The 13,703-nt window shown below is 50.3% G+C and overlaps 2 protein-coding genes across 2 annotated transcripts in view; one reads left to right on the plus strand and one right to left on the minus strand.

The window, feature by feature from the left end:
• Window positions 1–1,008: 1,008 nt before the first annotated feature.
• Window positions 1,009–9,693, minus strand: ARPC5L (actin related protein 2/3 complex, subunit 5-like). Its single transcript, XM_005881514.2, has 4 exons — window positions 8,776–9,693; window positions 4,331–4,403; window positions 2,904–3,080; window positions 1,009–1,555 (listed from the first exon to the last, which is right to left on the minus strand). Exons 1-4 carry the CDS (start codon window positions 8,922–8,924, stop codon window positions 1,493–1,495), a joined length of 462 nt encoding a protein of 153 aa, XP_005881576.1. The 5' UTR covers window positions 8,925–9,693; the 3' UTR covers window positions 1,009–1,492.
• Window positions 9,694–13,433: 3,740 nt separating this feature from the next.
• RPL35 (ribosomal protein L35) overlaps window positions 13,434–13,703 on the plus strand; it is a 4,414-nt gene continuing 4,144 nt past the window's right edge. Inside the window, exon 1 of the mRNA XM_005881516.2 lies at window positions 13,434–13,533. Within this exon, the coding sequence (XP_005881578.1) occupies window positions 13,531–13,533 (3 nt within the window). The 5' untranslated portion in view covers window positions 13,434–13,530. The remainder of the gene's footprint in view (window positions 13,534–13,703) is intronic.

Below are 13,703 nucleotides of genomic sequence, written 5' to 3' on the forward strand. Positions count from 1 at the left end.
ATATATATATATGCATGGCCCTTTATATGAGCATTGGATCTGGCTCTCTCTCCCTCCATGTTGTAAATAGGAATTATATTATCTCTAAGACTGCTGTAGAAAAGTCATTTGTGGTGCAATATACTTTTTGATTAAAGCTCTTCAATCCAGAAGCAACTACAGTGGGTTTTACTTGATATGGTGTGTCAATATTTCTTTGACTTACTAAATCTAGTACATTGTGTCTCATATACTTCAAGGGCTACAGAGCATTTGTCTTTCAGGAAGAACCTCCGCAGACTGGGTCTGGGTGAATAAATATACGTAATTTAACAAGCCAGCAGCCTAGGCCTACCTCCCAAGAATGGTGGGGTTCTGCAGGATTTGGGAGGATTGTGTGCTTTGGTCAACGTCTATCTCCAAGGCCCACACGACTGGGGAGAGCTTCAGACCATGAATGGGGTCCTTACCTTCAACAGAATGTAGACTAGTCATGTGTGCTAAAAAGGTAAGAATCTTTCACTTCAAAAAAGCTCATTGTTATTAGCTATAGGGAACAAAATGGGTTTTTATATTTGTAGGTTGATTGCTACCTGTTTCTAGCTTTTAATCCTTTAATGAGAACTTGTCAACTTCACGATAAGAATGTTGCTATCACACAGCCAAATCCAGTGTCAGGAGATGGAGACCAGGCCTGTCCGAGGCCTACTCTCAAGTCTCGAGTGCAGTCACACAAACTAAAGACTTTTTAAAGCCTAGGTTAATTATTGAATGTTTGGCACTTTATTAAATAAGCTCCAAATTACATACAAATCAAAAGAGTAAAAACAATAAATACTTATTCAGCAAAACATCTCTCCATAGCAGCCAGTAGCACTGTAGCCCAGGCTTGAGGTACTGCTGTGCAAGAGGCTGGATTGCCATGCTTGCTTCCTGGGGAGTTTCCAGAATAGTCAACCCCTCATTCATTACCATCCCATTCACTAACCTTTTTTTTTTTTTTAAACATATATGAAACACACTGCAAAGTATATACTAATAAGCCAAGAGCTTTATTGATGCAGCAGGCACTTTACAATGAACCCAAGAGAGCCCGCCTTCTGGGAGGATGGGATGTCTGTACAAACCCTCCGGGGGTTTCCAATTCAGAAACACAAGCTCTCCCTTCCACCGCAGCCCTTGGATCTGTACCTGCCCAAAGCATCCCTCCCCGTTTTAAACAGGCAGTGCACACAGGGACACCTGACCAACACTGGCCAGCCACTCTGGCAGACAGTCACAATGTCAGTTCTGCATTATTCGTGGACAAAGGCATAGACTATCAGATCCTGCAAAAGGATTTAGGAAACAGTAAGACAATTTCTCCCTCCACCTTGAAAATAAAATACACTTCAGCGGATGCATGTCCTGAAATAGTTGGGAGTTCCTAGGAAGATGGTCCATTGTCAATTCCTTCTTCACCAGCCTGTGCATCCAAAATTCTTCTCAAGGTAACATGAGTCTTTTTTTTTTTTTAAACAGTCTTTCTTGCTGTAAGAACTCTTATAATGGAGCCTAGTCCTCCTACTGCTAATGCCTGTGGGGGCAGGAAAAGGAAACGTGTCAAATGAACCCAGGTGGACAAGGGGAAACCTGGCTTGCCAGGGGAGAGGGGATGATGCACTCCCTAACCCAGATCATTATGTCACAGATCCCAGAAAAGGATTCTGGCAAGAGCACAGGCAGTTAGGAGAAGATAACAGCCCTGTCCTGGAGCCAAGGCACAGGAGTTACTCTTTAGGCAGCACTGGGCTTGAGAACACTGTTACCAAGCACACACACAACAGAGCCCCCCAAATTTCCCCTTTGACAAGGTCATGGTTTCCAGCCTGCTGGCACTGCTCTAGGCACTTGAACTGACACATGCCCATCAGAGCTACCTCGAGGAGCCATCATTAGAAATGTCAATAGGGCTGAGCACCAAGTTGCCTTACAGGGCCCAAAAGGCCTGGCCTTGATACCATGCAGAGGGCTTGCTCACTTCCCCAAGCACCACAGCTGCCCCCACATACTAAACCAAGGGCCTCACTTTCTTGCTGAGCAGGCACCATACCCATCAGCAGGATCAAGGCCACAACCCTAGCCCAGCACCAAAGCTGCCGAATGACTGACCCCTCAGTGAGAGGATCACTCCCTTAAAACACAATGGAGCATTCAGGAAGGATGTTGGTGAGAGCCTGGTCTCCTGTGATGGTGGGCGTGCTTCCTGTAGGTCTACAGGGTGCGGGGACAGGGACATATAGGCTTGGCGAAAAGCCTGCTCTTGTACCAACCCTAGCAGTGAGAGCCTGGTCTCCTGTGATGGTGGGACAGTGACATATAGGCAAGACACAGGCTTGGCGAAAAGCCTGCTCTTGTACCAACCCTAGCAAAGGACAGGCAGCTTTTCCTGCTGCAGGTGGATGAAGGCCCTTTAAAGTGACTGTGAAGGTTTCTGCCTCTGCTCACTCTGGCCTGGTGAGGCTGAGGCCAGAGCAGGAAGCCCTTAGCGCTAGCTGGAGGGCACAGCCTGCCTTCCCAAGCACCCCTACCATCACCACCACCACCTCCACTTCCACCAAAGCAAAAAGTATTATGAAGCCCCAGCCACCAGAAGCCTGCCTGCCTCCATCTGGGACTCCTCATCTACCTTACCATGCCAAGTCACCTGCCCCATGACCTGCCTGGCATACCTCAGCAGCTAAAGCAACTGTGATTACCAGAGACAGTGGATCCCTACCGATGCTTTTTGGGCAGAGGTAAGTGATCAAATGTCCCAGTTTGGCCCCTTGTTCTCATATGCCTATCAGAGCTTACTAGGTTTGTTTTGGAACATCTAACCTGCTAATCTGAACCCGAAGGGGGGGAGTCCGTGGGCTGCCTGCACGGGCAGTGTGTTCACATACCTTTTCATGCCACTGGAGTAACACTGCACTGCTATTTTCTGTGGGCTTCTCAAACCCTTTATAAATGTACTTCATTAGCAAGTCAATGCCATTTTTGTCCAGTGATTGCACAGCCTGCTCAATCTCGCTGCTCTTAAAATTTGTAAGTACTTTCAGAACCACACCCTGGGCTCGTTCCTACAGAGGAAAGAGAAAAGGAGTGAGGCCAAGCCACAGCCCAACACATCCAGGCCCCCCACTGCTGGCACAGAAACACCAAACCAAGCGGTATGAACTCACCTGAAACTGCATAATTTCTAATCCGTCTGGGATGGTTAAAAAAATAGTGGGGAGAAATTCTTTTGTTGACTTAAATTTCAAAGTATCCCTTATTTATGTCAATAAGTTATTCCATTATTTTGGAGGGAGGAGAAAAACTACTTTACTGGGGAGAAACATCACTACTATTTTTTTTTTTAATCCTCACTGGAGGAGAATATTTTTTTCCATTGATTTCTAGAGAATGGAAGGAAAGGGATCGAGGGAGAGGAGGCGGGGAGAGACATCAATTGGTTGTCTCTCGCACGCAACCTGACCTGGTGAAGGATCGAACCTGCAACCCAGGTATGTGCCCTTAACCAGAATCAAACCCGTGACCCTCCAGTGCACAGGCTGATGTTCTAACCACTGAGGACACCGGTCAGGGCAAATATCACTACTTTCGATGACACCAGCAAGGCCTTAGAATCCACAGGATCACAATGGTGGAGATCTGTTTTTTTAAAAACAAGTTTATCTGTCTGCAGCTTCCCTCTGTGCTCACCCCAGTAATAGAGGGGCCATTCCCTTCCATGTTTGAGAGGTGCAGCCATTGTACACACCCTTCAGTCCACAGGCTGATGCTCTATCCCGAGCCACAAAAGGGCAAAATCCCAGCTTTGGAAACCCCTTTCCCTGGACCAAATGTTAGCTTCAGTGATGAAATGTTAGACTCAGAGATGCAATAAGCACAACTGTATCTTCTCACCTAGTTTGTAAAAGGCAGGAAATCTTAAAAAGCACTGAAAATCCTTAGGCAAATAAAGCCTATTCAATAGCCTATAAAAGCTTAACCACCGATAAGTCTCACATGGCAAGCTAATTTATAGTTCTGCTAATCAGCAAGGGCTGGGCTGACTTCTCACCCCATGAGGCTCTGGGGAGGAGTGAACAGTTTCTTTGGGGAGCTTTTACTATAAACACTGATAGCTTTGATGTCAGGAACACCAGGAGGCTTCCGTGGAAGCACTGCCAGTGCCAACTCACTCCCTTGGCAGATACTCACTGATGCAGAGATGGAACAGACACTGTCCAGAGCCCCAGGCAGCTCACGCTCAGCTGGAGACAACGGACAACCATAGCCCAGGTCCCAACACCACCCAGCAGAGCTGCAGCGCAACCCCATTTACCTTCACAGCTTGATTCTTGGTGTTGACGGGAGAATTCCGCAGGGCTGCATGAAACGCCCGAAGCATGTCCCCTGTGCATCACCACCAGTTAAGGACGGCTAGGCTTGAGCATGTCCATGCCTTTATTAATGAACTCATCTCAAAAACAGGTCAAGTGGGAAGTCAACTGGCATCTTATCCCATCCAACCACCTCCCACTGAGGCTTGAAGGTGGGCACACAGAGGCTGTTTAGATGGTAGCCTGTAGCCTCCCTGAGCCACACAGAGGGTGGAGGACACCTCTGCCAACGCTGCATACTCCTTCTGCCATCCCCTAAACATTCCCCCTCAAAGCAAGTTTTTTAAAGGAAATAGGATTCTTATTTTATGTATTGATTGATTGATTGATTTCAGAGAGGAAGGGGTAGGGATAAATAGAAACATCAATGATGAGAGAGAAGCATTGATCGGCTGCCTCCTGTACGCCCCCTCCTGGGGATCGAGCCCCAAACCCGGGCATGCACCCTTGACCAGAATCAAACCCAGGAACCTTCAGTCCACAGGCTGATGCTCTATCCCCTGAGCCAAACCAGCTAGGGCTCAAAGCAAGTTTGGACACACCCTCCCTCCATTCCTGGAAGGTAGCAGCAAAGCAATTGCCCTCAAGGGGTATCTTACAGCAAAATCTTGAGTTGCTTGCACCTGCTCTGTACCGGTACTGTCCCTGTACCTGCCCTACTTGATACTAACAACCACCATGTGAGGTTATCAATCTCACCTTATTCTCAAAAGGGAAGAACAAAGGCACAAACCAAGGTCTTCTCACTCTCAATCCAATGTTTTGTATCAGTTAAACCAATAAAGAAATTAAGATGTGCTAAAACTTTTACCTTCTAAGACCTCCCCCAGGCCAGTGAGGTCCCAACTGCTACCAGGAGGGAGATTTATTAATCTAAAAGAACCTTTGCCAACAAATGAGCCGATCCCCCTGTCCCCTACCCCCCAAATCTCAGCTGCGATACTGACAGATTCTTTGCTGAGTTCTGAATAGCCAGCACTTAAAAGAAATTTATAATCTGGGTTAGGTCCCCAAAGGTGACACCTATTTTAAACTGAATTACATTAGCCGACTTTCATTTCCTCATCTGAAACATTGGCTTCAGCCAAAAAGCCTCAAAAATAGAACAAGGAATGGCTTCTGCCCAATCGGATACCATGCAGCGATACCCACGTATAAACTGACAGGGCTCTGGAGCAAAGCTATCCTGTCTTCCCTAGTGTGGGCTCCACCTTGACTGAGCAGTGCCCACACCACTCCAAAGCCATTCCTGCCAAGCTCTCCGGCCCCTGCTGGGCTGTGATCCACCTTCCACATTGGAGAGGCAGCCCACCCCCCAAATGTGGAAGGTGGATCAGAGCCTGCTGCACTCCACCCACAGACCCCGTATCTCTCAGCCTTGGAATTCCTCTTCCCCAGCCAGGCAAGGGCCAGTCTAGCATCAGCCACTGATAACTTCTACCACAGAATTCTTTTCTAATTTGGTGTCCCAGAACAATAAGCAGAGACCCAGAGGCTTAACAGGAAAAGTTGGCTGGTGCTCTTCACTCTTCAGCATGGTTGGCAGACAAAATCATTTGGAAGAGTAGGATAACTAGTCCACAAGAGCAAAAAGAGCCACTGCTTTAGAGTCACCTCACTGTTGCCAGTCTCCCAAGCGTGCACGCTAGGTGTTGATGGGCAGTGGGCCTGTAGCAGGTGAGGAGATACAGGGTGCTGCGAGGGCATACCATTTATCAAGCTGGCCTCCGGCCCTTTCAGAGAACAGGCTGTGCAGGCCGGGGAGCCCTGCCCAACCCCTAGTCTCCTCTATCTCAGGGTTTCTCAACCATGGCACTACTGACATTTTAGACCAGATGATCAACGTGGGGTCTGCCTGTGCATCGGACAATATTTAGCAGCATCCCTGGCCTCTACCCACTAGATCCCTCACGTCCTGACAATCAAAATGTCTCCAAACATTGCCAGCTTTCCTCAGGGAAAGGAGAGAGCGAAAAATCACTCAAAACCACTTCTCTGAACAGATCCCTGCTCCCAAGGACCAGAAGGTGCTCAGCAAGGAAGAAAAGGAATGACTACTTTAAAATCCCTGCAAGGTCTCCCTGCAAGTGCCAAGTGCTTTCACATGTTATTATCACTAACAAGTCTGTGACCAGAGTCATCATTCTTATCTTAAAGGCTACGAATTTGAGGCTCAGAAGGGAAGTGACCTGTCCAAGGTCACAAAGCTAAGCTGTCCAGCTGGCCTTCAAGCCCAAGTACGCCTGACTCCAAAGCCAAGCTCTTTTTACAGTCTCCTGCTGCATTCCACCCACAGACCCAAGTTTCGTGTTCAAGACACAAGCTCTGTGCCTAGCACTGCGCTGAAGCCTTCTGGGATGTTGTCCAGTGATGCTCCCGTGGGACATATAAGGCAGTTTGGTTCTCCTCCTTTTAACAGAGAAGGATGCTGAGCTTGAGAGAGTGTCTGACCACTCAAGGTCACATAGCTATGGCATGATAGAGCTGGGTCCGTATGGATGCACAGCACGTGTTTTTATTTCATCTGTTACTCCCACCATGACTCGCTTCCATATACAGACAGGCCTCCTCCCAGCACTTCCCCATTCCAATCAACCGACCCCTATTCCTACTCTCCTCTGTTCTGACTCCTAGAAGCCTGTTCCACAGTTTAAATTCAATGATGGAATATAAGTCCAATACCTGGCACATGGAAAGAACGCAGTAAATATTAGTTCCTCTTCCCTCCCTGGGCCTCACATTTGCTAGGATTTCAGTTCTCACCTGCTAACCTCCCTTTCCCCAGTCCCAAGAGGTACACTCTCCATGGTAACAAGGTTCCCAACATTACCAGCAGTGAAGAAACTACCATCCCCTGGACCTGCCAAGCTGTCTCCAAGCAGCCTCAAGAAACCTTTTTCTGGTCAAGGGCATATAAGAGAAGACCTTTAAATCTGCCAGAACCAAGGCAGCAGATAACCAGACCGTGTCCTCCACATCTGTGGACGTTTCTGGGCCACAGGCCTGACCCTGCAGCCCTTTTGGCACCACCTGCCCATGAATGAGGTCCTGCACCAGACTGCAAAATCAAACCTTCCTAGAATGGAGTCTTCTCATGCCACCATTTCACCAAAGGAATAAGCAAGGCGAGCCTGATGGGGCAGGAAATACAAGTTTGTATTCGAAAACACATTCCTGTCCAAACAAAGTAAGTCTGAAGGTTTTTCTTTTCAAGGCACACTGGACTCCTCCCAAAGGCAGTCTATGGGCCTGACTTCCAAGCTGAGTCAACTGATTAAACACCCAGAACCTGATTTATATACGGCATGAGCCTCCAACCCTGCACTGGCAAGTGCGGGGGAGGGGCAGGCACTTCCTGTAACACCGTTTGAATAAAGAAAAATCCTTCCTCTGAGAATAAGTCAGTTTCCTGTGTTCAAGCTGCTAAGGGGCCAAGCAGGCTGTGACAACCACCTCTATTTTTAATCTTGTTTTCTAAATGCTAGTTTTCAGCGGCCACAAAAATAGTCGTTTCCAGTCGCGGGGCTCTACTTTTACATTTCACTTTTTGCTCTCCGGTTTTTCTTAGCTCGAAACTACCAGTTTTTTTCCACTGCTTCCTGCACAAGAAGGCTTGGGGGGGGGAGGCAAACTCACTTGTTGAACATGGCTGAGACCATCAAGGTCCAAAACCCAAGGCGTTCCTGGGCAGCTGAGAATAGATCGGCAACCGGGGCATGAAGCTGCAGGGTCAGATTGGTTTGTGGGTGAGAGGTGGGCAACCTCCGGCCTCAGGGCTGGACGAAGGCTACCCCTGTGACCTTTCTTCCCCGCAGCCACCCACCCACCTTTGTCGTGCGGTGCAGCGATCAGCCCGAGAGCACCGTGCCCAGGAGCCGCCCTGGCTGCTCCATTACTCAGCGGTGGTTCGCCTCGGCCCCTCCCGCCGGAGAAGCCCGAGTGACCCCACTGCCTGCAGGGAAGGATGGAGATGGGGCGTCCAAGGAAGGGACAGCCTAGAGGGCGAGCAGGCAAGGGGAGTAAAGGAGGAGAGGCCTCGCAGAGCAGTGAGCAGCGGAGGGGCTGGAGGCGAGACCCGCACACGCCTGGAGCCGCCGAGCAAGCCGGCCCACCGGGGCGCAGGGGCCGCGTGGGGCTGAGCTGCTGAGGGAGACTCCGGGGGCGGGGGCCAGGAACGAGGGGGTGCGGAGGCGGATCAGAGGGACGAGGGGGCTATTCGGGCTCAGGGAACCTTGCCCGCGGGGGAGCCAGGTCGGAAGAGAGTTGGGAGACTGGCCGGTGGGGGCCGGGGATAAGAGGAGTGGGGAGTCAGCCTGAGGGGTCGGGAGGAGGGAAGTGGGAGCGCTGGGCCGAGGGGAGCCCGAGCCGCCGCGCCGGGGAAGGATATTGCCGTAGGAGCCCATCCACCTCGTTAGGGTCCGGGCCTGGCTCGCCTGCCGCCGCCGCCGCCTCCTCCTGCTCGTCCACGAATTTGTTCTCGTCAAACTCGTCGATGTCCACCCGACGGAAGCGCGAGGACAGCGTATTCCGGGCCATGGCGTGGGCTCGGCGCCCGCTCGGCCAGCTCTGCTCCGGGTCCGACCTCAGATTCACTCCGCTCCCCCTGGAAGGGGCTGGCGCGGGCACAGCCCCGGACTCCGGGGGTCATCCCTGCCCAGACGGAGGGAGCACGGCCGCCGCAGGAGAAGGCACCGGCTGTGCCTGCCGAATGGCGGGCAGGCTTCTTGGAGGAGAAACCTTCAAGCTGAGGGATGAGTAGTGGTTCTTGTGCCCGGGAGTGACGGGGGTTGGGAGAGCCTTGAACGCCACCGCACTGAGCTGAGAGGAGGTGGCCTCTGCCTGGTGCACAGTGACCCTTGTACACAGTGACCGGGAGAATTGAAAGACGTTTAAAGTGTATCTTGTTGATAAGACAGTGAAGACCTTTGGACTTGAGGGTGTGAGGGCCCCCGCAGGTGTAGCAGTCACCTGGGCCAGGCGGGGGTGGGGGTGAGGAGAGGAGATGACTCTGGCCACCATCCCAGCAGGAAGGGCGAGGCCCTCGGGGCTGAGAGGTTGGACCCGACTGGAGAGGCATTTCCTGGTAGGAAGCCACAGTCTGAGATGGGGACGATTGGGGTGCAGGTAGGGCGCAGTCAAGGGCGACTCTAGTGCCAGGATTAGGTGCCTCGGCTGCTGCGGAGGGGTTTCATTAATGGGCCTTAGACCAACTTGGGTCTTTTTCATAGAATAGTACTCTTTAATAAAGGTCAGTCATGAATGAAATGGGATTTGTTTGGTTGCTTTGAGTATTTCTCATTGAACTGTGTCTGCAGATCAAAAAATAGGCCAAGCTTCGCCTGACTGGTTTGGCTCAGTGGATAGAGCGTCGGCCTGCGGACCAAAGGGTCCCAGGTTCGATTCCAGTCAAGGGCATGTACCTTGGTTGCGGGCATGTCCCCAGTGGGGAGTGTGCAGGAGGCGGCTGATCGATGTTTCTCTCTCATCGATGTTTCTAACTCTCTATCCCTCTCCTTCCTCTCTGTAAAAAATCAATAAAATATATATTTTGGAAAAAAAAAATAGGCCAAGTTTTGCGCAGTGCAGTCTGGTAGCCAATGAGGTTTATCTGAGGGGCGATTATTGCTAAATGAAGAAGAAAAATATACCGGCCTATGATGCTGCCTAATCTTGGGTGATCAAGATAGAGATTCTTAGCGCTCGCCGGTTTGGCTCAGTGGATAGAGCGTCGCCTGTGGACCAAAGGGTCCCGGGTTCGATTCTGGTCAAGGGCATGTACCTGGGTTGCAGGCTCCTCCCCAGCCCCGGCCCTGGTCAGAGCACGTGCAGGAGGCAACCAGTCGTGTGTTTCCCTCACATCGATGTTTCTCTCTGTCTTTCCCGCTCTCTTCCACTTTCCCTAAAAATCAATGGGAAAATATCCTGGGGAGAGGATTTTAAATAAATAAATAAAAATAAGATACAGGCTCTTACAGTGGGAAATAGGTGCTGAAAAAAACCTAGGGACAGGCGAAGCACGCTTTTGTCTTTCAGCTCCATACCTTGGAAGAAATCAAGCAGGCCACAAGACAGCAGAAATTCATAGCCCCAGAACATCCTGGTCAGGAGGAACTTTAAGTCAGAAATGCCCATTTTATAAGTAAGGAAGTAACCTCCAAATAAACTGGTGAATGCAATCATGTTTCTCCTATAGCTGTGGGCCTCCATTCCAGCCGGGAAGGCAGAATTTAAAAGTCGGTACTATACTACGTCAGAGATGGAAAACAACAGCAACCATGCAGTGCCCGAGAGTGAGTACCGTAGATACAGTGGTCAACAGAGATGTCCCTTAGAAGTGACACTGATTAGGGACCTGAAGGACGTGGAGGAGGGAACCACGCAAAGGCCCAGAGGCAGGGCAAGCTTGGTGTATTCCAGAAACTGCAAGGCCATACTGGAGCAAGAGTGAGAAGAGATGAGGTGGAAGTGGAGGAGATGCTGTACGGCTTTGAGGAAAAGATGTGGTCTTAATCCAGATGGGACAGCCCTGGAAATTCTGGGCAGAGCAGTGGCATGTGTAAAAAGAATCCCTCTAGCCCTAACTGGTTTGGCTCAGTGGATAGAGCATCGGCCTTCGGACTGAAAGGTCCCAGGTTCGATTCCGGTCAAGGGTCTGTACCTTGGTTGCAGGCACATCCCCAGTAGGGGGTGTGCAGGAGGCAGCTGATGGATGTTTCTCTCTCATCGATGTTTCTAACTCTCTATCCCTCTCCCTTCCTCTCTATAAAAAATCAATAAAATATATATTTTTTTAAAAAGGGTCCCTCTAGCAGCCATATTGAGAACACCTGGGAGCAAGAGCCAAAGTAGGTGATTTAAGAGGCAACACCAATAATCCAGGTGACAGTCAATGGTGGCTCAGACCAGACAGGTGCCAATGAGTGGTGGGGCTCTGGCCAGTGTGGCTCGGTTGGAGTGTTGTCCGTTAACAGGTTATTGGTTCAATTTCTGGTCAGGGCTCATATCTAGGGTGTGGGTTCAATCCCAGGTTGGGCGCATATAGGAGGCAACCGGTTGATGTTTCTCACATCGATGTTGTTCTCCACCCTCTCCATCCTCTCTCTAAAATCAATAAACATTCTCAGGTGAGGATTTTTTTTTTTTAAGTGGTGAGAAGAGGTCAGGTATATTTTGAAGGTAGAGGCTACAGAATTTGCTGATGGATTGGATGTGGCAGCATGTAAGAGGAGTGGAAGTCACAGATGACTTCAAGTCCAGAAAAGATGTACACAATCATTAGCTCTAATAGAACCTTAACCATTTGGGAAATAAGACAGCAAAGGCCCTGAGCACTATTCGACTTCCATTTAAGACGAATCCAGGCCATGATTGCCTTCTGCCGTCTCCTCCCCATATCTCTCCACTTCCTAAAATTCTTTTTTCTTTTTTTTAAAAAATACTTTTTATTTATTTTTTTCAGAGAGGGAAGGAGTGAGAGATAGAAACATCGATGATGAGAGAGAATCATTGATGGGCTGCCTTCTGCACGCCCCCTACTGGGGATGGAGCCCACAACCTGGGCATGTGCCCTTGACCTGAACCGAACCCAGGACCCTTCATCCGCAGGCTGATGCTTTACCCACTGAGCCAAACAGGCTAGGGCCTAAAATTCTTTCTTGTAGTCTGGGACAAGGCTCATTCATTCATCCAACAAGCACTCACATATTGTGTCTGGAGACTAGAAAAACGAAATCATGTATCAGGCATGGTTCTGCCCCCTAAGAACTTCCAGGCTGGCTATAGAGACAACATTTTAACTCGGGATGTTTGGAGCTAAAGAGAGGATTGCACAGAAAACTTGGGACACGGGAGGTTGTGCCAGTTTATTCCAAGGCTAGGGTATACAGAAGGGGGTGGGAGAAGGCTCCCCGAGATGACACCTGACAGCAACAAGGGGGCAACCTGGCATTAACTAGTACTCTAAGAAGTGTGGGTGTGTCGTTGTTAATGGCAATGGAGTGACACTGGAGCATTGATTCCTGCCTGCTGGTTAGGGAAACAATGAAACTGCCCAGTCTGAAAGCCGGAGTACCCTCCCTTCCTGCTTTGTGAATTCCCCTTTAACTTTCAGGGCCCAACTCAAGTGTGCATTCCACTGGGAGGGAGCATTAATACGGATGGTATTTTGATCAATTGTTACACATCAGGTCTTGTGAGAAGAGTTTTAAGTGTTATCTGCCTAATCCTCATAAATACCCCATTTCACAGTGAGAAAGCTGAGGCTCAGAGAAAGGAAGGTATTTGCCGAGTCTCAGAGTCTCAGCTAGCACCAGGCAACAGAGCAAGAATCTGAAACTGGCCCTAGGCAGTTTGGTTCAGTGGATAGAGCGTCAGCCTGCGGGCTGAAGGGTCCCAGGTTCCATTCTGGTCAAGGGCATATGCCCAGGTTGCGGGTTCGATCCCCATGTGCAGGAGGCAGCTGATCAATGAGTCTCTCTCATCATTGATATTTCTATCTCTCTCTCCCTCTCCCTTCCTCTCTGAGATCAATAAAGATATAGCAAAAAAACAACAACAAAAGAATCTGAAACTGGGTCAGGTTCGCTAAAAAAAGGCATAAATGCTCCTCCCCCTGCCACATGCTGCCTCCATTGGAACGTTTATGGAGTTGGATTTATAGTTGACCCCGCCTCTCCCCGCCCACCTCGACCTTTAAATTCCTCCACGCCAGGGGCCGTATTGATTCATCTTTGAAAATCCTCAACTCATCTCCATCCCCAGAACAGAGTAGCACGAACTGGGCGACCTGCAAAGATTGAATGAACGAACAAATGACTAAATAGACGAATTTGAGTCCTCACTATGCCGTGTCTGGTAAACTGCCTCTCCCGTGCCTCAGTTTCCCCAGCTGCTCAGCTCGGGATGAGGCCGACCAAAGTAATCTCGGGGACCGCCGGAAGACAGCTGCGAGAACTACAGGGCTGGGAGGGCAGTACCGCCCCGCTACTCACGATGTTGGGGCGGGGCTGGAAGGGGCGGAGCCGGGACTCCCCAGCTGCGCCGCCATTGGCCGCGCCCGCCGTCACCCGGCAGTAGTTGTAAAGGTCAGCCCCGCCCCTTCCCCTTTCTCTCCGAGCAGGCGGCGGCGGCGGGGTGTTCAGCTATGGTGAGAGCTGAGGAATCGGGAGCCATCCGCGCGTTGTTGGGCTCGGAGACTGGGGTTGGGGGTGCAGGGTGAACCCTGGGGTCCCCTCTGCCAGCCGGGCCTGTGGGGTATAGTGCGGAATGGCCTAGCTCCGCCACTGCGGGCCTTCCTCCCCCCCCCGCCGGCCTGGG

This window comes from Myotis brandtii, unplaced genomic scaffold (genome assembly GCF_000412655.1).
Source record: "Myotis brandtii unplaced genomic scaffold, ASM41265v1 scaffold68, whole genome shotgun sequence".
In the NCBI taxonomy this organism is placed as follows: domain Eukaryota; kingdom Metazoa; phylum Chordata; class Mammalia; order Chiroptera; family Vespertilionidae; genus Myotis; species Myotis brandtii.

Excerpts from the sequence above, each read along its gene's own strand:
- ARPC5L (XM_005881514.2), bottom strand. The coding sequence starts at position 8,924 with ATGGCCCGGAATACGCTGTCCTCGCGCTTCCGTCGGGTGGACATCGAC. Across the intron at positions 4,404-8,775 it reads GTGGATGGGCTCCTACGGCA|AGGGGACATGCTTCGGGCGT; the intron begins ATATCCTTCCCC and ends GTGGTGATGCAC. Across the intron at positions 1,556-2,903 it reads TACTCCAGTGGCATGAAAAG|GCATTAGCAGTAGGAGGACT; the intron begins GTATGTGAACAC and ends CTGCCCCCACAG.